General features: G+C 46.8%; 1 protein-coding gene across 9 annotated transcripts in view; it reads right to left on the bottom strand.

The window, feature by feature from the left end:
• LOC105567351 (polypyrimidine tract-binding protein 1) overlaps positions 1–25,316 on the bottom strand; it is a 418,546-nt gene that overhangs the window by 87,252 nt on the left and 305,978 nt on the right. For 8 of the 9 annotated variants that reach the window (XM_012022168.1, XM_012022161.1, XM_012022162.1 and 5 more), the window contains one exon: positions 5,193–5,342. In XM_012022168.1, the coding sequence (XP_011877558.1) occupies positions 5,193–5,342 (150 nt within the window). Of the gene's footprint in view, positions 1–5,192; positions 5,343–13,294; positions 13,563–25,316 lie in introns of those variants that run through there. The other variant, XM_012022163.1, reaches the window with a different exon arrangement.

Here is a 25,316-nt window from a genome sequence, read left to right as displayed (position 1 = left end):
GTTAGAAAGAAACCAGGCTACTTACTTTTAGCATTTTCGCAACAGTGTCGGATACAGAATTGACCCACACTGGTCTACGGACAGGCCGAGATTAGCCACGTGTGCGAGCGACAGGACGATCGACAGTTATCGGTGCGTAACGATCAGAGGGCCGATAAAACCGGCGTTCTCTTACGTTCGGGCTCGCCGGGAATCACCGGGTCACCGGCGACTGGCTTTCAGAGAATCGCCGACGAGGCTTTGTCGACACGCGCGCGCGCCCCCCTCGAGATTATGCGAGTGCGTTCAATGCTCGCGTGCATACCCCGCGCGCATACGCGCGCTGATAACTCTAATACGGTGGCGCACAACAGGTATGATAATGCGAATCGAGCCGGGCCGCAGTTTATACCGAGAGGGGATTAAAGTAATGCATCGATGCACCGGTTCGCCGCATTGAGCCAGATGAAGAGATTTACCCCTCGTGCAAATTACATACGCATTAGCGGCGGGTGCTCTCACGCAGCGCGCGTTTCCGCTACGCAAAACTACGCGCGCATGCACGCGACGCCTCGCGATCTTATTCCAGAATGGACGCAGAACGCAAGACGCTAAGTCGCAACGCAAGAAATCGACCAGTCGCAGTCAAATATGAGAAGAATAATCGACTGTCATCGGTCGATTTCTTGCGTTAAAGCTTAGCGTTTTGCGTTCATTGTAGAATCACGAGACACGGCAGTGTCTCGCGCCAAGTATAAGCGTAGCTAGAACCGTGTAGTTTAGGCGAGTACGCGAGTTGACGTAACGTCGAGAATTAAAATTGCGTGATTAGGTCGCTTCAGCGAGTGGTACTAGTACTATATATTCAGGTTGACGTTTATCAAATCCTATGAGAGAATCAGGTGGAAGGATTACTTGAAAGATATTTGAAAAGAGCACCAATTGCGCACCGGATCAGGCATATATGAGGACTTCCTTATTAGGGCATTCCTTACTTCATCCCTATCAGACCCTAAACATACATAAGACATGCCTGATTTCATTTCTACTCAGGTGGGACGCGATGAAATACGCGAGACAAAACGTGACGATTGTTCGTCCTTTCTGCGCGACGTTCAAGTCGCTCGCGCAACACGATGGATCGGAAATATTCCGCACGGCGAACACTCGATATATCAGGGTAATCCAATTTTTGTCAAAGTCGTTCGCGAAACGAAGATGCGGTACAAATGGAGAATTAACCCCGCAAGACTCGCGTAATGCAATGATGGCTGAGCAAACAGTCCTTTGAAGGAGTCCCTGTGTCCGCTTATAGCGCAGTCATTTAATGGATTCCAAATAGGACGCTTCGCCTATTGCGTATCCCGTGCAAAGCGCATGCTGCAATTAACCACGCTGATTAGGCAATGCGCTTTGAAGCGACATGCAAACGGTGAAAGGTTCATGCATTCCATATATCCCTGATTTTATACCCAAAGGATTCAAATTTCTCGAAACGCAATCGAAATAACGAGAACGCTGATACAACGCGATCGTAATAGCGTTATCGTTTTCTAATTAGCAAAATTAATTCTACTTATTGTCAGTACGAACCGAAATATCGCTTCGAGCCAAGAGGAAAATTAAGAACGCTCGTCATCTGTGCAACGCGCGCGAAGGTAATGCACAGGGAGAATAGATTTTTGTTCCACACAGACGACTTTTCAGATTGTTAAAACATATCGAATCAAAATTTTGCGCTCCAATCATTTCGTTAATAAGCGCGGCCCGGCGGGTACTTTGAAGCAAAATTAGAGGTAGCGATGATTTATCGACGTAATGAGTTAACTTTTGACTAAAACCATGTTTTAGCAATTTACAGCGAGAAGCATGATCAAATCGGGAGTACAGGGGGGTGGGTTAGACGCGGAACGGGGCAACTAAAATGAGCCGTGGGAGAATTCAAAATCGAAGCGCGCCATCAAATACGCGTTCGGGGGATTTACAAGTTATTCAAATATTCCCCGCTCGGTAAGCTATGATGAATACTCGCTGTTCCAATTTAATCCCCTTCGAAGCCCGTCCATCCTCAAATCACATCCTTGCCGCGCTCGTAACTCGACCCTCCCCGTGATTTCAGACGATTCGCCATTAACTCGTATCGAAAAAATTTTTGCGCGAGGAACCGCCGGCACGAAAAACACCCTTCCGGAATAATTTGCGGTGAAGCGGATCTCGGTGCACCGCCAGTAAATTCGAGCGAATTCATTGATCGGCCTGGCACGAGCACAAACGTTAAGCGAGATTAAAAAAAGATAGGATAATATATAATCCCGTATTATTTAAACGTAATCGTTTATCAGCGAAATTAATGAAATATTCTGCGAATTTCACCTGACATTTACTAGATGTGTGTTTGAATTATAAACAGACCCTTTTCCCCCTGTACAAACCAACCGCTTTTTGATATCGGTTTTTGTATGACGATGAAATATTAAAAGTGGATTCTGTTATATTTAAATATACGTTATTTCGTCGGATATAGTTATTAATTTCTCAAGTATCGAAACGCGTGAATCTCTGAATTTTTCCTGTATTTCGAACGAGACGAGAATACGCCAAGTTGCGGTACGCTATCTACATTGTTCGAAATCTGCCGCGGTGTATGCACAATATGAAGCTGCTGGCCCATTTTTGCGATCCGTGCTTACATTGCTGAGAGTAATCATTGCAACTGAAAAGTTGTGGGATTTTGTAGAGACATTGTGGCAGTGCGTTGTTCGTTTTTATATAAAATTCTATTTTTGTACGATGGGAACAGCATGGAACATTGGCGTAGCGTGCTGTGGAAAGTAATTTATAAAAAAGCGTATAATCAAACTCTTTCTCACGCAAAAAAATCGTGAAAGCTTTGAAATATTTGAAAAATCAAGCACGGAGCAACGTGACACCTGAACGCGAATTAACGTACAAAACGCGAAACTAAAATATTTAACATAATAATCTGCTACGCATAATTTTCATAAGAAAATTGATTGTAAACGCGTAGACAAGAGATACGGAGCGTATCCGAGGGTATCAGGGGACCACTTGGCGCGATTGCATCGCATACGGGTGCAAAGTCGAGAGATGGACAAGCGTCATTATTCGAATACGCCGTCGCGTCGCCGACGACGCACGTCGCAAAACCCGCAGGGCTTCATGAAGCGACGTTAACCTTATGCGAGTATTGTCGCGCGTGCGGGCGGGGAATTAATACCGCCAAAGCGAATTGATATTTTGATCACGCAGACCGGAACGACGCTCACGCGCGCGCTCGCGCGCTCGCGTAAACGTAATTTCGTTTATGCGTAATTGAGCGTACTCCGGGAGAGATCGCGGATGGTTATAGTATCTCGTTCGTAAAACTCGATCGCGATAGTTACGCCACGAAATTGCTCCGAATTTGCCATTCCGTCGGTTTTGATCCAACCATCGCGCGCAGTAAAGGGAGGCATTAAAATTTATACAAACCAAATCACAACTGCTGAATCGCCAAGGGTAATTTGTTCCCCCGCCAGTTGGGGCATTTCTTTTCGTTACACGGACACAAGTTTGCAACAACGTTTATATTTTGAAAAGGCACCGCAATATATAAACGCTCTTAGAAATACGATAAAACCCCTTTGTTAGAAAATTAAAGGAGACCGAAAGAAGAAGATCGCTCTCTAAACTCCTTCACAACCAAAGTAAGAGAGCCCGTAAGTGCGTTTAAGCGCGGCATCTACGGCGGATAACACGAGAGAAAGAGAGAGAGAGCGGGACAAGCTGGTCGATGGGAAACGTCGGTCGATAAACCGAGACTGGAACTCGATAAACCGGCTCTCATCGTACGAAATAATAGCCTTGCGATGCGTGTAGCGTCACGAACGAGCCATCGATAGAAAGGGCGGCGAGCCACCGCCGCCGCGCCGGGGCGGGTCAGAGCTGACGAGAATGACGGTACACCGAGGGGTTGCGTTTCCATGGGGCGGGAGAACACGGTCGCCTTTGTCGCGATCGTGGAGCAGAGCGCGGCGTGGGTAATAATGGATAATAATGCTTTAAACGGACGATCGCCAACTCGACTAGACTTGACTAGACTCGACTAGACTCGACTCGAATCGACTCGACTCGACCGCGTATCGGCGATTCGATTGTCTCCGCTATTGCACGGCCATTCGCATCGTCGAAACGCGTCATTCATGCGGCACAAACTCTCTCTCTTACATGTTGCGGCACTCTCATCTCCGTGTGCTCTGGCAAGAGCACAATGTCGCAGAGCACGTGTAAACGGCGTCGTTATACGGAACGTCGTACGGACGCCGTTCGCAGCACCGAAAGATCCCGCGAGCGAGCGGCCCGAGTAAACGGGACATTCCTCCGCGCGATTCTTCTCCTCTCGTGCGTTAACCCTTTGAAGCATGTGGTGCAGATCCACGTTACCACCTCAACTCTTTACTTTCTGGCCATTTAATTTCTAGTTAACGCATTTAGATCGGATATTTTTTGCATTTTTGGGGTATCTTGGCAATAAAAGAATAAAAAAGAATATAAAAAAAGAGTTAAGCAGTCTTTAACATTTATTGTAAAAGTTTTATAAATAAACAAATATGAAAAAACGGCAATTTTTTTCAGAAAAATTCATTATTGACCGAGTTTTTAACATTATTTCTTGAAAACTTTGTACAAAGGGGTTCTCTTATTACAAATCTGATGTCAGATTTTCAAAATTCAAAATGTATGCTTCAAAGAGTTAATTCGATATTATCACTTTTAGCTACCATAGGCAGAAAATAGCGAGCGCTCTCGCATCATTTGGAATAGATAGTCGCGTCTTCTTCGAGTATTAAGCTTAAAGCCTGTTTTAGCCAGTTCGTTCTGGTACCTTGAGCATTTGCTTTTACTTCATCTTCGGTAGGCTGCTAACCTTGCCGAAGGAAACCTCCAATCTGGAGGGCTAAAGGGGTATGTATGGCAAGATATTCTCGGTGGTTGCCACTTACCTTCGGGAAATTACGACGCGTGGTTCTAGCTTGTCATTTAATAGGTTGTCGCTTATATTTGGCGCGAGACACTACCGTGTCTCGTGATAAAAGCAGCGGTGCTCGTGGATTTAAACTCGGATCTTTTCATCTGTTTACTAAGCAGCGCACATTTCTCTGCGCCACACTCGCCACCGATAGTCGCGTCAATGTGATGAAATATGGACTTACCTGATTCTTGCCCTTGAGAACAAGCACATTGGTGACACGGCCGAACGGCAGGCCCAGATGGATGATCTCTGCCTCTGTCACCTCGTTAGGTATGTTCCTAATATGAATGACTCTGGAAGGTTTGCCGCTGTGACTCTTGTCGAGCTTAACCTGGAACACAAAAAGAATGGATCCCTGGTGAGTCGTCGGATAAAATGAGCCGAGAACTTAATGTCCAGCTCGCCACAAATATATAGTCCGGGAAAGGAAGGGAAAAAGAAAGGTATAAATAATCTCATAAATAAGAAAAGATGTTAGGATCGTGTAACACCGAAGAAAATAACGTCGTTACCGTCCTCCCAAGCCTATATATATCGGTATAAGACGATTTGATAACTGTTTAAACATAGTTAACGTTCCCACCCGTTTTACGATAAGTACCCGGTACATATCTCGTATGGGCCACAATATTGTTAATAATCTTGCTACAAAGACAATGTACGTTTTATCTTTCAAATATTATATACACGGATCTCAGTGGAGAAGCTCAATAAAATCTTTCTTATCGCCAAGACGGCGGAACCGGCCCGAGGACTAGTGAGAATCGTTTGTCAAACACAAAGATCGAAGTTATCGCCAACAAAGCACGCCGGGGCAAGACACGGCGTGGTTCGTATGATTACTGTACACCTGCGCTCGACACTAAAGAGATAATGTCGATTTTCCGCTCTACAAAATCACCGGGGGTAGAGTCGAACATCGCGCAGCTTCTCCGGGAGAAAAGGACCGCGGTTAAGCTTATTCTACAATGGACGCAAAACGCAAGAAATGGACCGATCGCAGTCAAATATGAGAATAATCGACTGTCATTGCGGCCGACTTCTTGCGTCCATTGTTGGAACAAACTTTAGCCCGACGAAAGTCGCGCCCGGGGTCTCGCAGAGAGGGTCTTGTCAAATTTTCCCGGACGAGAGTCCGCAATCCCGGGCCGCTTATGTTATTCCATATGCGACGGGAAGTCGAAGAACGCGCAAGATACACACGTGCATTCACCCCCGTTGCGTATGCGTGTGCGAGGGGGTGTGTGCGCGCATGTACGTGTACACTTAAGTCGAAGCTCGTGCCGCCGTGGGCGGTGTTTTCAATCACAGCTCTATCTAGTCGAACTCGAGAGCGCGACGCTTCCTCCTTCCTCGCATCGGAAAGAACCCTCCGAAAGCCGTTCTCCTCTCTCCCTCTTTCGGCCCCACCGCCGCCTGTCCTCGTCTTTTTTTCTCCACGCCGCTTCTCCTAGCCCCGTTCCAGGGCTCTCTTAGGAACGTCGCTGAGGTTTAGTCGGGCTTAACTGATCGGAAAACGCGCTTCTTACCGGGTTAAGGAAGATGGATATTTCAGAGGCGCCCCATCCTTAATCCCCCTTTCCCCTCTCGCGTCCCGGAATGGGGAGCTCGAGTGGCGGATATTTTTATGTGAGCGTGTCAATCGATACAAAAGTAAAGGGGAACAAGAGGCAGATAATTAAAAATAATTTGTGGATTACGAGTTATTAGCGGATAATTGATTTAATTAATTAGTTGATCAATTAATCGCGCGGACGGGTTTACGTGTGTATGGCACGGGGGAAATATAAATATCTCACGGCAACGAAATGGGATAACAAATTAAATGGGAATTTTCAACTTATAACGTGTTCATTTCGTGTACCGAATCGATGGAGCTGCATTACGCGTTACATACCGCGCATTAAAAATGCAACGGACCAAGTGTTCACCGAAAACGACCGAGACGAGCGCGTTTCCCCCCCGACGTTCTAATAAATTTAACTAGAAAATCATTTGTCAATTTTCAAACTTGAATACAGGGCGAGCACGTCTGAATATTTAACAGGAAAATCCAGTTAAACGTTTTATCTTCTCTCTCGTAAACACCGGGGTTGGCCGGCATTAACTCAAGTATACGAGGGAACCACGGCGAGTTGTGTCCGGCAGTGCTCGACTACCCGCGAATGAATTAAAAATCAACCCTGGCCGACGTCCCTTTACGCTCTCCTCAATTTTACCGACGTCCTTTTTGCGACCACGCCGTCGCGCTTTAATCTCGCTTGTACGAGCTGCCGCGACGACGACGACGACGACGACGGCGGCGGCGGCGGCGACGACGACGGCGATGGCACAACAATGAAATCGGATTATAAGCGAGTTGGCGTGCCGTATCGCGGTGGTATGCCGACGACGTAATAAGGCGGCTTCTATGACGAGGGTGGACGACGATAACTCGTTACAAAAAGTGTTTCTAGCTCAACAGGTCAGAGACGTGATGGCACGGCCGTGATTTAATTCTATCGGCTGCGAATCTTCGAGACATGATACTGTACTCCTCTTATGATTTTTTCGTAACAATAAAGCGTGTACGAGAACATAAAATGACAAGGAGATCTTGATATTACTCTTTAAAGTTATGGAGTGTAAATAGAAACCATGAAGCGATCACTTGGAGAGTATTAATTGTTAGCAATTGCTATGAGAATCTTGGAAATTTGTGTATAAAAAGAATCAATCACGGAAATTGGATCAATTAGAAGAGTCCCGTAATTAGCGCGCGAAGAAAAAACAACTCTTGTACGCTCTTGACTCTACGGAACAATAACTCGCCGGGCTTTTTTTTATCTCTGAAGATTTCTTCGTTGAATGAGGAAACGAAAGAGAATAACGGAGCAGCCAGCGGTAGTTTTGTTTCCTACGTCTAATCACGACTGTAATACGTCGGTCACAATAGACGTAATAGAAGGAACGTACGGCGGGTTGAAGCGACCGCAGGTCGGAAAACTCGACCTTAAATGCGAAAAGAAAAAAATGTCTGGAGGAGGCGCGACAGCGAGAGATCCCGGGAAGGTCGGGATGTTACGTGAGTGGACGTCGAATCCAGAAGGGCCTTAATTGCTCGGTGTGTTTCCTGGACGTGCGCGGAAATCACGCCGTGGAGAAACGCGGTCGTCGCGTAAACAAGATTCGCCTCAAGTGACGTTCATTCACCGTCGAGAACGGCCTCAAGAATCACCGCCGCCGCCGTCCCGCCCGCTTCGAGCCCCGGGACGACGTGTTCCCGGGTTCTCCACTTTGATCAGGGCGAGACCAGCGCGCGGTTAGCAACCCTCGTCCCTCCGTCCGACCCTCACTCGTTTGCTCTTGACTACGTTCAGAAACATCAGCCCCGCGTTTCGCCGCAGTTGTTCAGCACGTTCTCGCACACGCTCGTTTTCAACAGCAACGACAACACGGAGAAATTTATTTGATATCTAATGTTTTCCCTCCACCGTTGGAATCGAGCTTCGCCCCGAGGCTTCTCCTCGCCCTCTCGTTATCGTCCGAGGAGACAGGCTTCGTTGGAGCCGATAATTGGGCATAATGGAGGCAATTCGCGGAAAATCGTTCGTAGGAAATAGGCCATGCGAGCCTCGTGCGTCACAACGGCGGGCGCCACCGAAAGTCGAACGTGACCCTGCGATCTGATTTATTGACAAATGCGCTAGCGCGGCTGCGATAGCGTGCATTCTTGTCTGACACGAGGCCGTACGTTTTCCCGATGTTACGTGTCATCGTGCACGCCACGCGCGCGATTGATAAAAATTTCCAACGGCAATTTCGACGCGGGGGAAAAGAGGGGGAGAGAGGGGGGAACGGCGATTAATTGGCAGGTCCGCGGTGTAAAACAATTCGGAAATATCTCCGAATTTTAATGACATTAACAACGGTATTATGCATTACGGTCTTGTACGTCGGAGTTATTTGAATGGCAAATCCAACAATCGCGGCCGCGATCGTTCGCACGCACGCGAATCATTTCCAGACGCGGGCAGATTACGTCGTCGGCCCCCATAGTCGCCACAAGGAGATAGGTATCGTCCGTACTTTTATCTCCCGATAAAACTCTACGCGAGGTGAGATACCGTGGAGCAGTAAAAAGCCAGCGGTAATTGTAGATTCGCCGTGGCGCGTTACAAGGCGCAATTACATCCGAAGCGCGCGTTACCGTCCGGCGTTCCAAGTTCCATGCCGGCAGGAAATCTTACGGTCCAAACACACGAAGAAGCTCAAGCCACCGGCACACGATACTATTTTTCCTACTTGACTGCTTACGAGAGCCAGCGAGGATGCAGAGTTTTAGATCAGGTGACTAAATCCTGATTGGCTCTCGCAAGCAATCCAGTGGGGAAAATCGTGTACCGTTGGCTTTAGTCTTAAGTCACCTGAGGATCAATTCTGTATCTTGCAACATTCGTGGAAATGCTAAAAGTGAGTGGTTTTGTCTCTTTCTAAGAGGACAGTTAGAAAGAGACAGAGCTACTCACTTTTAGCATTGCCACTATAGTGTAAGATACAGAATTGACCCACTGATCGTTGGCTTAAATCCTGATTAGCTCCTCTAAGCAATCCAGTAGGAAAATCAGCATCGTGTGCTGTCGGTTTAAACTTAAGACTTCAGGGATCAATGAAGGCCCGAACGCACAAAAGTACTTAAGACTTAAGGTAAATGACCAATGACAATGGAGAACGTAAACAGCTATTTTGCAACTTGAGCAATGCTGAAAAGTCCGATTGGTTGAAATTCTCAAGTCTCAAGTCTCCCGCCTAAGTTTCTTCGTGTGTTTCCAGCTTGACAGTCGAAAACATAAGCAGCTATTTTAAAACTTGAGCGTGAAAATCCCGATTGGTTGAAATTCGTAAGTCTTACTGCTTAAACTGCTTCGCGTGTACTTGCAGCTTTATGAAAACGATAAGCACGTGATCGTAACTCTCTCGGCCCTTGCGCGTTCTACGCGTGTCGAAGGTGAGGCGTGTAAGTGCAAAGTTAACACGCCAATAATCTTTACGGCGTTGTTGAGCAAACGCTGCCGGTTTTAAGGGCGTCCGTAAATGAGAAGAGCAGCCACCCTCGGCGGAAGCTGCCCATTAGGCAGTCATGCGCAATCATTAAGAGCAATCGTTAACGGCGGATGGATGCGTCGACAAATCGATATCTCGCGTAATCGAACCTTCCGCCAAAGGGTCCGAGCAGAAAAACTGTCGTAACCGTTTACGATTCTGTCGCAAGACTGAAGTCGGTGTCGGGACTCAGCGCACAAAGACGTGTCGTATACGTATGTCGTATTCATCGCCTCGCAAGGCGACTTGCGTCTTACTACGGAATCGTAAACACTTACGACAATCCTGCTCAGACTGCTATAACATTTTTTATTTTTCAAGCGCGTTGATTGGCCGCTGGATAGAAAGTTTCTCGAGAATTTTACTTTCCTGCGGCCAATTCGCACACTTAAAAACTTTGTCGCACGACGAACGTAATACCAGCCAAACGATCCATTTTTTTTTCGCTTTCAACGGCTACCGCGGATTTACGAGAAATTTTCTAATATGGCGATAAAAGAAATTATATAGCCACTAAACGCGAGAGCATCTTGGTACCGTAAAGAATAGCGCTCAAAACCCACACGAATCGAATAAAGCTCGATCGAATGAAGAATACAACTCAAAACACTCGCGAATCGAATCATTTTGCTTGCAGCACATACGAGATATTAGTTACCTGCGTAGAAAAATAACGTTGGCGAAATTGTTGTATAACTTAATGATACGTACGGCGTGGTGAAAATAAAATAAGTAAGTACATAGCGAGCTGTTATTGTATTATATTACGAGCACAACGAAATCTCACGTTACCGAATGCATTCCCGGGTAACGCGAGAATTTTCCCGGTGTTATTTTTGTTTCGCGTGTTTTCGTAAAAAAATAAACCCCCCCCCCCCGTGATCCGTACGAAGAAATATTTATTAAATTACCTAACCGTATTTATTGCGGAAAGATTAAAAGTAAAGGCGCGTCGTAACGGCTGAAACGTACGTGCCGCACGTAATTAAACGGCAAATATTTTAAGCGCGGCAAAGTGTCGTGGCGATTCCAACGCGATCGCGATAAAGCGATGATTCATATTGCACGTTTATTCCTCCATCGCGGTTAAAGAGACCGCGTGCAGTACCGGGAATTCGCGTTCGTGTTCCGCGAACATGAATGCAACCCGCGCTCCATAGCCGCGTATAATGCAAGATCAATCGCGCTGAGCTTCGCGCTTCTGTCTCAAGGTTACGACAGACGTAACGTCGCAGCGGTCGCAGACGCTGCCGCGCGCCTCCTCGCGCTCGTCGTGTTTACGCGTGGCGCCTTGCATCAATAATTCGCGGGGCACTGCCGTCCCGCGGCATGTAAGATAAACGACGTTATTAAGTCTCAATTATCCGCCGCGGGCTATAGCACAAATTGCCTTCGATAAAGCGAGCCGAGAATTCGCGACGCTAAATTCGGCCCTCCCGGACGTCGCCGGGGAATATATTTCGCGGGGCTCGCGATTTCCATAACCGCAGGATCCAGAAACGTAGATGAAATGCTCGTGTATCGAGAAACTTTCTATTCAGCAGCCAATCAACGCGCTTGAAAAATTTGTCGCACGATAAGTGTGATATTAGGCTAAGGCTGGTATTACAAATTTTTTGTCGTACGACAAATGAAAGCTGATCGTGATATCGGCCCCGGAGAGCGCGGCTAGACGCGACACTAACCACCGGATAAGCTAGAGATTAGAAAAGGAATAGAACTTAAAAGCCTGATATTACATTTGTCGACACGTGTTGATTGGCTGCGGAACAGAACATTTCTAGATATGCGAGAATTTTCCTATCCTGCAGCCAATCGACAAGATTAAAAAATTTGTCGTACAAATGTAATACCAGCCTTAGCCTGACATTACTTTTGTCGTACAACAAATTTTTCAAACGTGTTGATTAGCTGCTGATTAGAAAATTTCTAGATACTCGAGAATTTTAGTATCCTGCAGCCAATCAACACACTTAAATGATTTGTCGTACAATTGTAATGCCAGCTTTAGCTTAATATTACAAATTTTTCAAGCGTTGATTGACTGCTGATTAGAAAATTTCTAGATACTCGAGAATTTTACTATCCTGCAGCCAATCGCCCCACTTAAATGATTTGTCGTACGACAAATGTAATACCAGTCTTAGGCTTGGTTTTACCAACGTCGCTCAACTTCGAGCTCAGCTCAATTCATTCTTCGTCTCTGTCCAACTGTTACTTTAGAAAGAGACGAACGTGAATTAAACCAAGATCAAAGTTAAGCAACGTTCGGTGAAATCGGGCCTAAAGGGGAGAAAAACGAGATTTCGATCCTCCCCCGTCTCCATAACGGACGATCGGAGCGAGTTCGCCTCATCTGCCCGCGCTCCGTGGCACTTTCCCAAATGAGGGAGCTTCCGCAGTTTTCCTTGCCTCGAAGACAAATGTCGCGCGGTTAACGGCGTAAATCTTCGGTCTCGCTCGACAGTAACTGATAAGACGGGACACGCTCCGGATCGACGTTCGAATTCGAGGGCGCATCCTCCTACGACGTGCGAAACGCGAGTCCAATCGACCGTTGCTGAAACACAGGGGAAAAAAATTGAATTCCCAACCGTTGTAAAAATCTTCAATCTCGATCGCGTGCGCTTTTAATTGCGGCAGAATCTACGGGCACGCTCCAATCCAATTCACGAATTTCACCAACTGCTGCGACGCAGCTTTTTTCCCGCCGAAGACACGGGAAGGGGGAGGGGGGGGGGGGGTATCGCGCGGATCACGAACACAGGAGTGCGCGAGCGATGATATATCTCGTGAAAAAACTATCGCGGATATCCCGCGCCGCCGATGTTATTTCGCACACGGACTATTCTTTTAAATAAATACCGTTCACAGCAGCGGCGGCCAATGGAAATGACGCTCGGAGGGGAAGGGGGGGTCGCGCGCAAAACGCGAAAGAAATCGTCGAAACCGCGAGCCGCTCTCGCGTGGCAATTTGGTACAACAATAGTTTCTCGACGTTGGCGGCTCCCGGCGAACGTTCGAACTCTCCTCGGCTACGCCGAAAAATCGTCGGGGATTCAAAACGCCGGCCCTACCCCCCCCCCCCGCACGTAATCGCCATGCTCTCTCGCGCTGTCAACGGCCGACGCCATGTTGCTTCGGGCGCTTCGCGCGAAAGGACGAACGCGCCGTCTCGAGTGCAGGAGGTGCCTTACTTACGTCAAGGAAATCCATGCGCATCCTCAGGTGCGAGCCGCCCCGGCCCCACGTCTCGTGCTTGATGCTGCCGCGCATGCCTATCGCGCCGCCGAGCGCCAGCAGGTGGTGAGACTCGCGGTACACGTCGAGCGGCACCGGCTGGCCGACGACGCCGATGCCGACGCCGACGCCGACGCGGTCCAGCGCCGCCATTTCCGCACTACCGATCGCGACGTTCTTGTTGACGAACCGAAACATGGTCGCGATGCCGCCGCCCGCCGCCGACGTCGACGACGCGACGCGCGGGCGTCCGTCGCGCGCGAACGTGCCCACGGAACAACGTGTTGAGCCGCCGCCGCCCGGTCGATCTCCCGCCGCCGCTCGGCCGGCTCCGCCGTCACTCGGCGCGGCTCGGCTCGCCCCACGCCGCCGCGCCGGCTCCGCCGACCTCGCGCCGCGCGCGCGTCACGTGAACGCGCCTACGTACGTGTAATATAAACATAAACAGTAAAGGTGCGTAATACGACGTGTAGTCCGCCAACGGTTATCCCCGTTCGTGTCGCGAAGGTGCGTCGCATCGGCCCGGGGGCTCGTTTTCTTTCATTCATTCGATGGAGAAATTTACGCGGCAAATTCGGCCCTCGCATGAAAGGTGAACGTCGATTGGCCAGATGCGAACAGCGAACCATGCGAACAGCCAATCGACGGAGGGCACAATTGTCGCAGTTGCTCTCGCAGTTGTGTCGAGTTTCTCCCTCGAGTGAATTGAAGAATCCGAGCCACAGCTCGTCACTGCCGGGTTAATTGTCAACCGGAGTCGATCCTCTGTTGGATGACAACGTGGAAAAAGACGGAGAGTCGACTAACTTCTGGAGTCAACCGGAAAATATAAAACCGCGTCTTTAACAGGTGAGCCTCTCCGACTCGCTCTCTAACCTCCGCACGCGCGTGTCGCGGATCTGTAAGCTGACGGTTCTGTATTTTACACTGTAGCGAAAACGCTAAAAGTGAGTAGCCTGGTCTCTTTCTAACTGACCGATTAAAACGAGACAGAGCCGCTCACTTTTAGCGTTTTCGCTGTATTGCCAGATACAGAATTGACCCATTGTACGCGGAGAGAATTTTCTGTTAAAATTTGCCTTGAAAATCATGTGTTCGTGGGACAACGTGGCATTTTGAAGAATTTCACGAGTTTTTTTTAAGCTTTACCATACATTTTACTAGCAAGCGGAGATAATTTTCTCTTAAAATTTATCCTAAAAATCACGTAATCGTGGGACAACGTGGCATTGCGAAGAATTTTATGAGCCCTTTTAAATTTTACCATACATTTTACTAGTTAAATTAAAAAAACTCATAAAATTCTGCATTTTACTAGTAAAGTACAAGTACACACTACATGTACAACTGTATTTGTACTTTACTAGTGAAATGCAGAATTTTATGAGTTTTTAAAAAATTTTACCATACATTTTACTAGTAAAATTTCAGAAACATCTCATAAAATCCTTCAAAATGCATTTACATTACTTATTACGTACACGGAGATCATTTTCTCTTAAAATTTATCCTGAAAATCACGTAATCGTGGGACAACGTGGCATTTTGAAGAATTTTATGAGTTTCTGAAATTTTACTAGTAAAACGTATGATAAAATTAAAAAAAACTCATAAAATTCTACTAGTAAAATGTATGGTAAAATTTCAGAAAACTCCTAAAACTCTTCGCAATGCCACGTTGCTCCACATTTACATGATTTTCGGGATAAGTGTTATGAGAAAATTCCCTCCGTGTATGTGACAAGTGATGTAAATGTGTATAGAACTGTATTTGTGAGACTACGAGATTCCGTTTTTGTCACACGCTGATAAAATAATTGATGTAAAACTGGTAACTTTTGATCAATGCACTCGACTATACCTGCACCTATTTTCGCGTTGCGTTTTCGAAACTATAGAGACTGCAAATAATAAGGTGAATGTCTCAGCGACTGAACTAATAAGAAAGTACGTACAGTTTTACGTTTCTTATTAATAAACCATCAGTCTAATTACTGACGTTTACACGACTTTAGTTTGCTAGCGATCGGAACATAATGGGAAATAGTCGATAAATCAATTGTTATTTTAACGAAATATCAAATAATGCCGGTAATAGTTATTGAACTGAAAAGCGAATCGTGTCCTAATTACCGAATAACACAGACTCGATGAGTGCGTGCCCATTAAATAATATTTCAAATTGGCGTATATTTTTAACAGTCTCCAAAGCTTTTTCCAGAAATTTTGAAATATATTATTAATGCCTCGATCACTAAAACACGCTCGCCGAGGCCTCGGAATATTCCGAAGTCACTAATTACTTTCTCCCCGACCTTGATCGTGCTTTAAAGCAACCCTGGAGTGATTCTGTACCATTTGCACCTCTCGCTGCTGAAACTGTCGATTCGCGAGAACATTTGTGTAATGTACAAATTATGTGGCTTGTACAATTTGTATATTACACAAGCGCTTTTTCGTGAATTGACAGTTCTCGATGCAAAACGTGCGAAAGGTGCAGAATCGCCCCGGCGTCCCCCCCTCAATTTGTCAGCAACTTGTCGCGGGCCGAAGTTGTGCTCATTCGATTTGAAACGAAAGCGAAGCTTTAAAGCTGCAGGGCCGTTTAAAAATTCTATTTCATGCAAATGAGGAGAGTGGGAGATGCGCGTGTGCCGGGGGGCTGTAGGTTCCCGATACCTCGTAAAAGGCACCTCCGGCTTGTGCCGGAGGTGGAAGCGAAATTTGTTTTCATTTGGCGTAATTAGAATCCTCAATCGATGATTAATAACGTCAAAACGTTACCGTTGAATTGGCATAATTAACGCGCCCGTACGCTCGAATGTGAATATCACGTATTAATAGGCGTACTTTCTAAATCTACCCCGACCCATTTGTGTCTCGCACGACGCGTGCAACGCGAACGTGCCGCGACGGGAACAACAATGGATACTCAATTGCCTGGACTCGTTCATTTTCGTTACTCGCGACACCGTCCTCGTCGCGGCTACCTTTACGCCCTCCTCCCCCAGCGAATTAATTGTCTGATGGCGCGAACGGCGCTTGGATTCAACGGCACGTGCCGCGACGAAGGACGCAACAGGCAGGCGGCGGTCGCGTCTCTATTAGAAATCCAAGTAGGCGGCCGCAGCCACCCGGTCCAGAGCTCGCGATCCTTCTACGCGCCGTTCCCGAACCCCCCTCGCCCCGTAGGGAAATCCCCGTAGGGCTCCATTCCTCGGAAGTCACCCGGCAGCGCCTACGGAGCCCCGAGATAAGCGCCGCGACAGATGCACCCGAGTGCATTCGAGGGCGACGCAGAAAGGAACCCTCCCACCCCCCACCCCTCATTCTTCGCTCTCCTATCCGCCCCTCACAATGGGATGTATTCGCGTTACCGGGTTTGTCGAGCCTTTGTGCATCTCTACGTGGATCCCGGCGGCGAATCTTTCATGACGATTCGCTCTTCCGCCGAACGCCTCGCCATCAAATTTTAATCGCGGATTCTTTGGCAAACTCGCAATCGAATCATTCCTCGTAAAATACTCAGACGTTCCCTTGTGTGTGCCAGGAAGTGTTTCGCTGTTTCTGCGAAACGGAGCGACACGTGGCCGCACGCGTCTACGCAGTCTCTTCCTACGCTGCGTTGTATCGCAAGCCACTTGCGAATTTTACTTATCGCGACAAATGCTAATCCGCGTGAAATAACGTGTGAGCTATAGCAACCCGGAGGAGCGGAATTATAGTTAACGTTGAATTATGAGGTAAGGATTTTTATTTCCGTTTTCCCTGATTTAATATGCGGCGACTGAAAATTCATGAAAGCGAGCGGTCGAAGATTTACTTCAATGTGCATAATTTAAAACCGTCGGAATCAGCAATCGATTCGCTTTTTCTCGCTATCGAATAGATTAATTAGCGTTGGAATTGAGCTCCGGGCGTGAGAACTAAACTCATTTTCCAGGCGACCCAGAAAAACGCGCCGACTGACTACCGCGAGCGTAGGGGAGCACAGCCGGGAACGATACGAATTGCGCCGCGGGAACATCGATCGTTGATATTATTGACGTAAACCTTGAAAAGAGTGACGAAAGAAAAATCCTCGGTTCGATTAATTGGTTGCCCGCCCCGCCGAAAAAAAAAAAATTGGCGGAAAGAAAGGCAAAGGGGTGACTGGCTCGAACCCAATCACGTGACGGTATCGATAAAAAAAAAGAAGAACGAGAGAACGAGAAGCGAGGTAACAACGCGGCGAAAAGGTACGGCTGAGAAAACGAAGTAGCGGGACGAAAAAGAGCGGAGGGGAGCGATGAGGAATGTATCCGGAGGGGTCGGAGCGGAAGGGTTAAGGTGCGGGGGCAGGAGCGAGTGTTGCGAGCGTGCGGGCGCCCGTTCTCGATATTAATTAACGCCAATAATGAGTTATTTTCTGTTTGGCTTGGCGCGGACCCGCCGCGCCGCGGGCAACCGCCACCTGCTCCCGCGTACAGTTGTACAAACGATCGCTTCCATCCCTCTTCTCCTACCGTCCCGCAATCTCGTGCCACCCCCGCGCAGCGATCGCACCCGCCGATCGCCAATCATCGCGCGAGTTTGACTCTGATGAAGGCGAGCCGCAGTATCGATTTCGATGGGACACTTGCCTCTCTTTTTTTTTCCTCTACATCGCTCTTCCGTTGTCCTGGCTTTCCGCAACCCTGCCCGTTTCATCCCCCGCGCGACCGGCACGGCGCGCGGTCTCTTTCTTTCTTTCTCTCTCCCTCTCTCATTTTGTGACGAATTCGCGGAATTAACTGGTTGCGAGCCCGTTGTGCGAAAGCACGCGAATGTGTATATATATATATATATATATATATATATTGTAACGGCGGCTGCCACCGCGGATTAATTAATTCGATCGAATTTCATATGCCGAGGGCTGTACGGATGAAGGGGTTGTTTTGGCGAAACGATCGAGGAGCCGATCGGGTAAATACGGTCGGGTGAATTTTACAAATACGTGACCGAACGCGCCGGGAACCGCCGCGCGTTTAGCGAAAACGACGGGTATTATTTTTAATTTCTTTTTCCACGGTCACGTGTCAAATCCATTTTTCCCGGCATACCAGCAAATTCTTCGTCGTTTATTTAGTCCGCATTATCGACGTATCTCCCCCATACGATTACCACATTAATTTTTAATAATGAATTTCGCAGCGATTTTGAAGCCAATTATTTTGTAATTATTGGCCGACGAAAAATATTTGAGCACGTTAAGTCTCAAATAATTAATAAAATCGTAATGTCTACATCAAATATCGTATAGTAATTGCGAAAACTTTCCATGTATTTTCACTTGAGTGACCGAGTCTACGTATCGGTTTTTTTTTTACGTGAAACACGATCGGTAATATTGAACGATTTCAAAACTGAAAACAGCGCGGTAATCCGTTTTCGCTTGATTACGCGATACGAAGTTGTTGCATTTGGGGAATAATTTGCACGTCGGACAAGCGCGTCCAGGAGTGCACGATTGCTCTCGCGTTTTCGACAATTGCAACGCGAGAGCGGTAACTCGATAGTCGCGGGGCACAAAAAAATAATATCATTCGCAAGCGTTAGAAATTTTTCCCCGGCCCCGTCGAACGTCAAAGTGGTTAGAGAAAAAAATTTGTCACGGCCCGTTGTGCGGCGGTGAAATCGCGCGCGCGCGCGCGCACCGAAACGCGAAAACAAGCAAGCGTGATGATGGTGATCAACGGCGGTCGGTCGCAACCCGTCGGTGTTTATGAATACGCGTCGGACGTATTTTGTTAAATGTTAAACAAACACATGTGTCTATAAAAAAATAGCGGAGCATATCGCCCGTGTCGCGCGCAAACGCATCAACGAGCGCGCGGCATTATTCGTGTAACAAAAATAGGAGTATAAAATCTCGATCGACCCTTCGTACAATTTGCATCCACCCCGCACCGCGGAGGGAAACAGTTTATAAAAATACAAATCTCTCGATTGACTTTTAAAACGCACTCGATGGCCGTGACGATTCGATTTCAATCATCCGAGCTCTAAATGACGAAATGGAGACGCGAGAATCGTGGGGACGAGCGAACGAGCGAGAGAGAAAGAGAGAGAGAAAGGGTGGAAGAGTGAGGAAAAGGGAGGGAAGGAGGGAGAGAGTTTGTTCAACCCACGGCGAAGTCTTCGATCGAGAGGCAGTATCCGTTATCTGGAACATCTTGCTCCTCTGACCACCCGGCTAGACCCGATTTACCCACTCTCGTTTCCTCATCCCGGAAACGCATTCTATCCGCAGACTTCGCGCACAAAACGCTCTTGTGGCCCGGGGTTTCCTCGTTCGACGCCTAGCGCCGGGACGCTGCGGGAATTATCGGCAAAACGTCAATATGCATTACGTCGCCGTCTCTCCGTCCACCCGGACCTGACACCGTCCCCCCTGGCTATCCTAGGGAGACTCCAACCCTCCCGCGCGTCCTCTCTCACTCCCTCCCTCCTCCCTCTTTCCTTCTCGACTAACTTGACTATCTTTTCCTTTACCTTCGGCAAAAGATCCGCTCGTTATTCCTGTCTTTCGTCGATTCGACACGCTCGATCGCCGATAGAAACGCGTTGCTGCCGACAAATTTTCGGGAACGGTTCAGCGAACTTTTAAAGCGATACCAATCGCGTATGTACCGTTTTGTGAAAAACATCCCTAACCATAATCGCTTCTCCGCAAAACGCAATCGCGAAAAGTTTCTATAATAGTATAATTTTACAGCCAAAAACGCCAAAATGTTTTTTACGCGGCACGATGTCCAACCTTCAAGCACATAAACGTGGGAATAGCGCGCGAATAGCGTAAATTAACGATGGAAAAACAACCTGTGTGGTTCTGACATCGGCTTTCTGGTTTTTTGCCGGTTGGTCCGCTGGCAATGGATGGTGTTGCAGAGCACTGTGTATAGCACTTTTTGCAGCGACGACCGCGCAGCAGTGAGCGCGCGATAGATATTAAACATCCAATCGATAGCGAGGGTGCGGATGCTGTTAATTCCTTCATCTCGCGGGAGAAGAATTGGGCAATGGCGGAATGTTAAAAAGACATTAAAACCGAAATGCGATCAGCCGGCGTGCGATATTATTGCGTATGCAAATGCAAACTGCGCCGTGACACTCGCGCGATCTCGCGTCCCAGATCGCGCGGGTAATCGAATTGCGTGGAAAGACTGATTTGTCGCCCGACACGAGAATATGTACCTGTCCCTTTCTTCCCCGTCTTTCTTCGTCGTCTGTACCCGGCGAGGCGATAAATGATGCACGAATCACGGATGGGACGAATTTAAACACGGGCATTATCAAATCTGCGATCGTCAGCGATCGGATTAAAGATTAACCAGGAATCAATTTCGCGAGATGGAGAATCGATCGATCGATCGCTCGATCGACCGGGTGGGAAGCGTAAATGCCCTAATCGCGGATCCGCCGTCTTAAACCAAATCAAAGTTTCGCGAATAATTGATCGAGACTCAATGCACTTCCCCGGCACCGCAATCTTGAACGGATAATACGCCGGCGGTTTGGACGAATCTACATATTACGCGCGCCAATTTTGACTACACGGCAGGCGATAGTCCCGCGATAATTATACCGACGAGTTGAAGAATCTCTCGCGAGAAACGCGAGCGAGATTGAACAGGACGAAATCACCGGGTCGCGCAATTCGTTTCAAACTTCCAGCCGGCTTCGACTCGCCGTGAATATGCATTCGGCACGCAACAGCCTGCTCGCCGTGAAGAACCTGTCAATAAGGTTTGCTCCATGAAGCCTGTACAAGGAGACCGAACTAGGCTTGATTACGTCACCAAGCATGGGCCGACATTATTGCAAGAGATTGAATCAAAATTTTGCATACCAGAATATCAATCGAGTTGTCCATTGACAGCGCTCCCAGTGATTCTTTTCGGAACGAATGAGTCTAAAAAATGTCGGACCTCTCTGATTACGGGAGTTCGGTCTCCTTGTGCAGGCTTCATGGTTTACTCCGTGAAATCGCGAAATCGCAACCGCGAGCTTCGCAGTTAATATCGACGCGAGGCGCGGCGCGGCGAGGGGAAACGGCGCGGGGAAAGTAGACAGGGTTGGTTAATAAATTGATAGAATATCGCAATGGGGAACTTGTACATTTTCATTGCTTTTACGGGGAGCGAAGCTCGAAAGGCTCGAGGGACGGCGGGAGAGTACTGGTTATTGATGAACCGTTCACCCTTCGTGCGCACGTTCACCCCTTTATGTCCACCAGCGTCCGCCGGCGTGTGCACCGGGCGATACAATGAATATTTGGATACGCCAACTTGGCCAGTTTGTACACGACAACGTGATTAATCGACGCTCCTCTTTCTTTCCGCAAAATGAGCCGCCGCGGCGAGCAACGCGGGCGGCTTTGTCGCTTCGAATCGATCACACGGCCACTTGCGACGACAAAGACCTAATCCGGCCCGCTAAGAGACACGCGAGCGATTAGTGAGACTGAGACGCGCGAACTTAGCCCGGCGATTGATCCGAGCAAATGGATTGTTGGCGACACCGGGCTCCTGTACACCGCTGGCCGACGCTGGTTCGAAACTGCGATGATGACGTCAATAAAACGTCGGCCACGGTATCAACTAGTTCAATCAATTTTCGTCCGTTGCGTTTGTTTGGTAACCTTAATGAAATGCTACGGATATATCGATCGAAAATAATTACAATTTCGGACAGACATAAACTGGACCGTGCAAATGAAGCCGCGGAATATCTGTGTGATTAGCAAACTGCACCGTGAACTGGACTGGCCAACTCGCCAGCTCGATGAAAGCCTAATGCCGTAAATTAAAATTAATCCGATATTATTAGTGCGCGTCGCGCGAGCATCGCGCCTTAATTGCATTTTCATTTTCACTCCACTTAATTGTTGCCCGGGCTTTCGTGCGGCGTGCGATCGCTCAGGTTATTAAACGCGCGAGTTACGATCTCCGTACACAAACTTAATGACGTACGTAACGACATCGACTTACGTTCAGCTTGTCGACGTGTTCGGGATCAACTGGATTATTACGATGTCATATCAGCCGTATCAGCCGATCTCGATTAAATGCAAACGAAAGAAGGAGCTGCCGCTATCGGCAGTGAAATCATCGTCCATTCGTACGAAAATTATTACTATTGCGAAAATTGCAAAATGGTAGGGGACTTGTCGACTCGGTCTAATCCGCTCTATCCGTAAATAAGAGGTGAGGCGGGTATTGCGTAAGACCCTGTATATCTACATATTCCGCGCGACGAATACCTTTTCATTTTTTAATTTTCGCGCCATCAACCACCGCTATGCTGGTCTGTGCGTCGAAGCGCGGCATAAAAAAAAATCATTAATCACCTTAGATGTTATATGTTTGTGGAGCGACGCTCGAAACCTCTCGAAGTCTCATTACGCCTGAATCCCTCTTCGCTACGATTAATACCGCAGCAGAGCTGTATTTGCTCTAGAATCTCCAGTATATAGAACAAGTTCAAACATAAGAGTAAGTTACGACAGCCTAGAGGGGCTCATCGGGATATTATCGGTCGTACGTGCGTTCTAAGTTCGAGAACTCGAGCCGAGGCACGCGTCGGATAAACTTGGAATAAATGCGTATACGTACGCGGGCATATCGGTGAAAAGTATCCGTCGACGTAATAACGGACGGGCGTTTCAACTTATGCGAGAATCGTGACGAAACCGATTCAAAGTCAGGAATTACATGTAAGTTTGACGTATAACGAAAAATTTTACCAAGAACCTTGATGTAAATATGTTATATAGAAGATTTAAACTCGTATTATATCGAGATTTTGGTGTAAATTCATGAGTCCTGGCGAGTTTTCAAACGTTTTAGGCATCTGGTCTTTTCGAAAAATATTACAGGCATTACAGGCCTCCGTATTTAATCAAACTTGTCAATGTACTTTCAGGTTAGTTTAATAACCTATCAATACCATAATTAATATCTCCCTTATGGCTAAATTAATTATTAATAATAACGAATATTAATAACATTCCAATATAACCATAATCGCTGATACATTATCAGAGCCTTCTCCGGCATATGCGTAGTACGGCTTAGTTAATAATGATTTCATTAGCATCCGGCTGGCAAAACCCGATTAATATTAGATTACATGATAATTAATTTCGAAATCCGTACGCCGCGTAAGCAGAAATCCTGACGCAGTCCAAAACATTTTCTTACGATAAATATTAATAACCGCAAACTCGCATTCGGCTCAAGTACTTTTAATATTTCGCGCCAACATTTTTACAAGTCCTTCAGTATTTCTAAAAATAATTATTTCAATCGTACCCTTCATAATCGCCAAATAGATACTTATTGAACACGGAGGGAATTTTCCCTTAAAATTTAGCCTAAAAAATCATGTGACCGTGGAACAATGTGGCATTTTGAAAAATTTTATGAGTCTTTTATAAACTTTACCCAATATTTTACTAGTAAAATGTATACGGAGTATAATTACTAATGAAATGTATGTAATTTCAAAAAACTCTCATAAAGTTCTTCAAAGTGTCCCACGATCACATGATTTTCAGGTTAAAGTTTAATGGTAATCAAACCAAATGATTTTCTACTAAAGAGGTAAAATTTTTACACTTGGGAAAAGTCGGCAAATAAATGTTTAGAACCACGCGGCTCGTTATAGAAGAAATGTCACAGAAGTATGGCAAAATTTCAAAAAACTCTCATAAAGTTCTTCAAAATGTCCCACGATCACATGATTTTCAGGTGAAAGTTTAATAGTAATTAAACCAAATTATTTTCCACTAAAGAGGCAAAACTTTTACACTTGGGGAAAGTCGGTAAATAAATGTTTAGAACCACGCGGCACGTTATAGAAGAAATGTCACAGACTGCGATTTTGTTTCTCATCGTTCCACTTACATGCGCGAAGATATGACGTTTCTTGAAGAGACTAATTACTCGTGCACGGAGTATACAATTATAACGAAATTTTTATGCACGAGGAAAAGTAAATTGCATAATTGCCAATGGTTAAGATAGTATGTTACATTATACGCTAGTTAACCCCGTAAGATAAAACACTGTGCTTTCATGTGAGAGTTTCAAAGAGTACTCGGCAAACTGCAACAAATTCTGCATCCTTTCAGACGAATATCAAAATATTTCTTTTATTTTTTTTGGGGGGGGGGGGGAAGACACAATTGCAGGACGCAGCCTGCAATTCCAAGATACTTCAGGCGCGGCGTGATTACGGCTACTCGTTAGAAGAAACCGCAACTTCATTACGCTCCTGAAATGCACACTTCACCGACGGCGCGCATCAAAATTCAGAAGGGAAGATAAGAATTGCGGAAAAATGAGACGTCGCGGCAAAATGTTTGATGCTCCAAACACGCTTTCTCAAGTAGCTAAATTCGTATATATTATCGCGGGCTGCACTTTGACGAAGAAATGGAATAAAGAGATATTAATTTTTTTGTTATTTACATAGATATGACAAGGAGAAATTATTATTCTGAATAAGGAACGATTTTGCAGAGTACCAAAGTGACTAATGAGTCGTATGCGAGTAATTAATATCGTACGAGATTGCGATTGGTGCAAGTTATTTGCGAAACGGATGCGTCTAACGTGTGTGCACGCGCGTGTGTACTTTTACTCGTGTTTTCAGAAGGCGCGGGACTTGGCACGGCTCCAGTAGCTTTGAATCTCAATAGAAGACTTGTTATTCGTCCCGCTCTACTTTGTACGAATTCCATGTCGCACTTGTCCTAATCTCCGCGTGTCCGCGTGATTTATCGCGATGCCCGCGTCGAATTTAAAAAGAGAGAGGATTCGGGACGTAAAACGCGCGAATGTGTAACAACGAGTAAAGCGGGAATGTAGGCTCGCTTGAAAATTGAATGAACATCGGGTCTACGATAATCTTAGACAATGGCAAGGGATCGTCGCGCGTCTCGCAAACGCAACCC

Source organism: Vollenhovia emeryi, unplaced genomic scaffold, assembly GCF_000949405.1.
Source record: "Vollenhovia emeryi isolate VEMERY1.0 unplaced genomic scaffold, V.emery_V1.0 DF939138.1, whole genome shotgun sequence".
Taxonomy (NCBI): domain Eukaryota; kingdom Metazoa; phylum Arthropoda; class Insecta; order Hymenoptera; family Formicidae; genus Vollenhovia; species Vollenhovia emeryi.
This window is presented reverse-complemented; position numbering and strand designations above follow the sequence as displayed.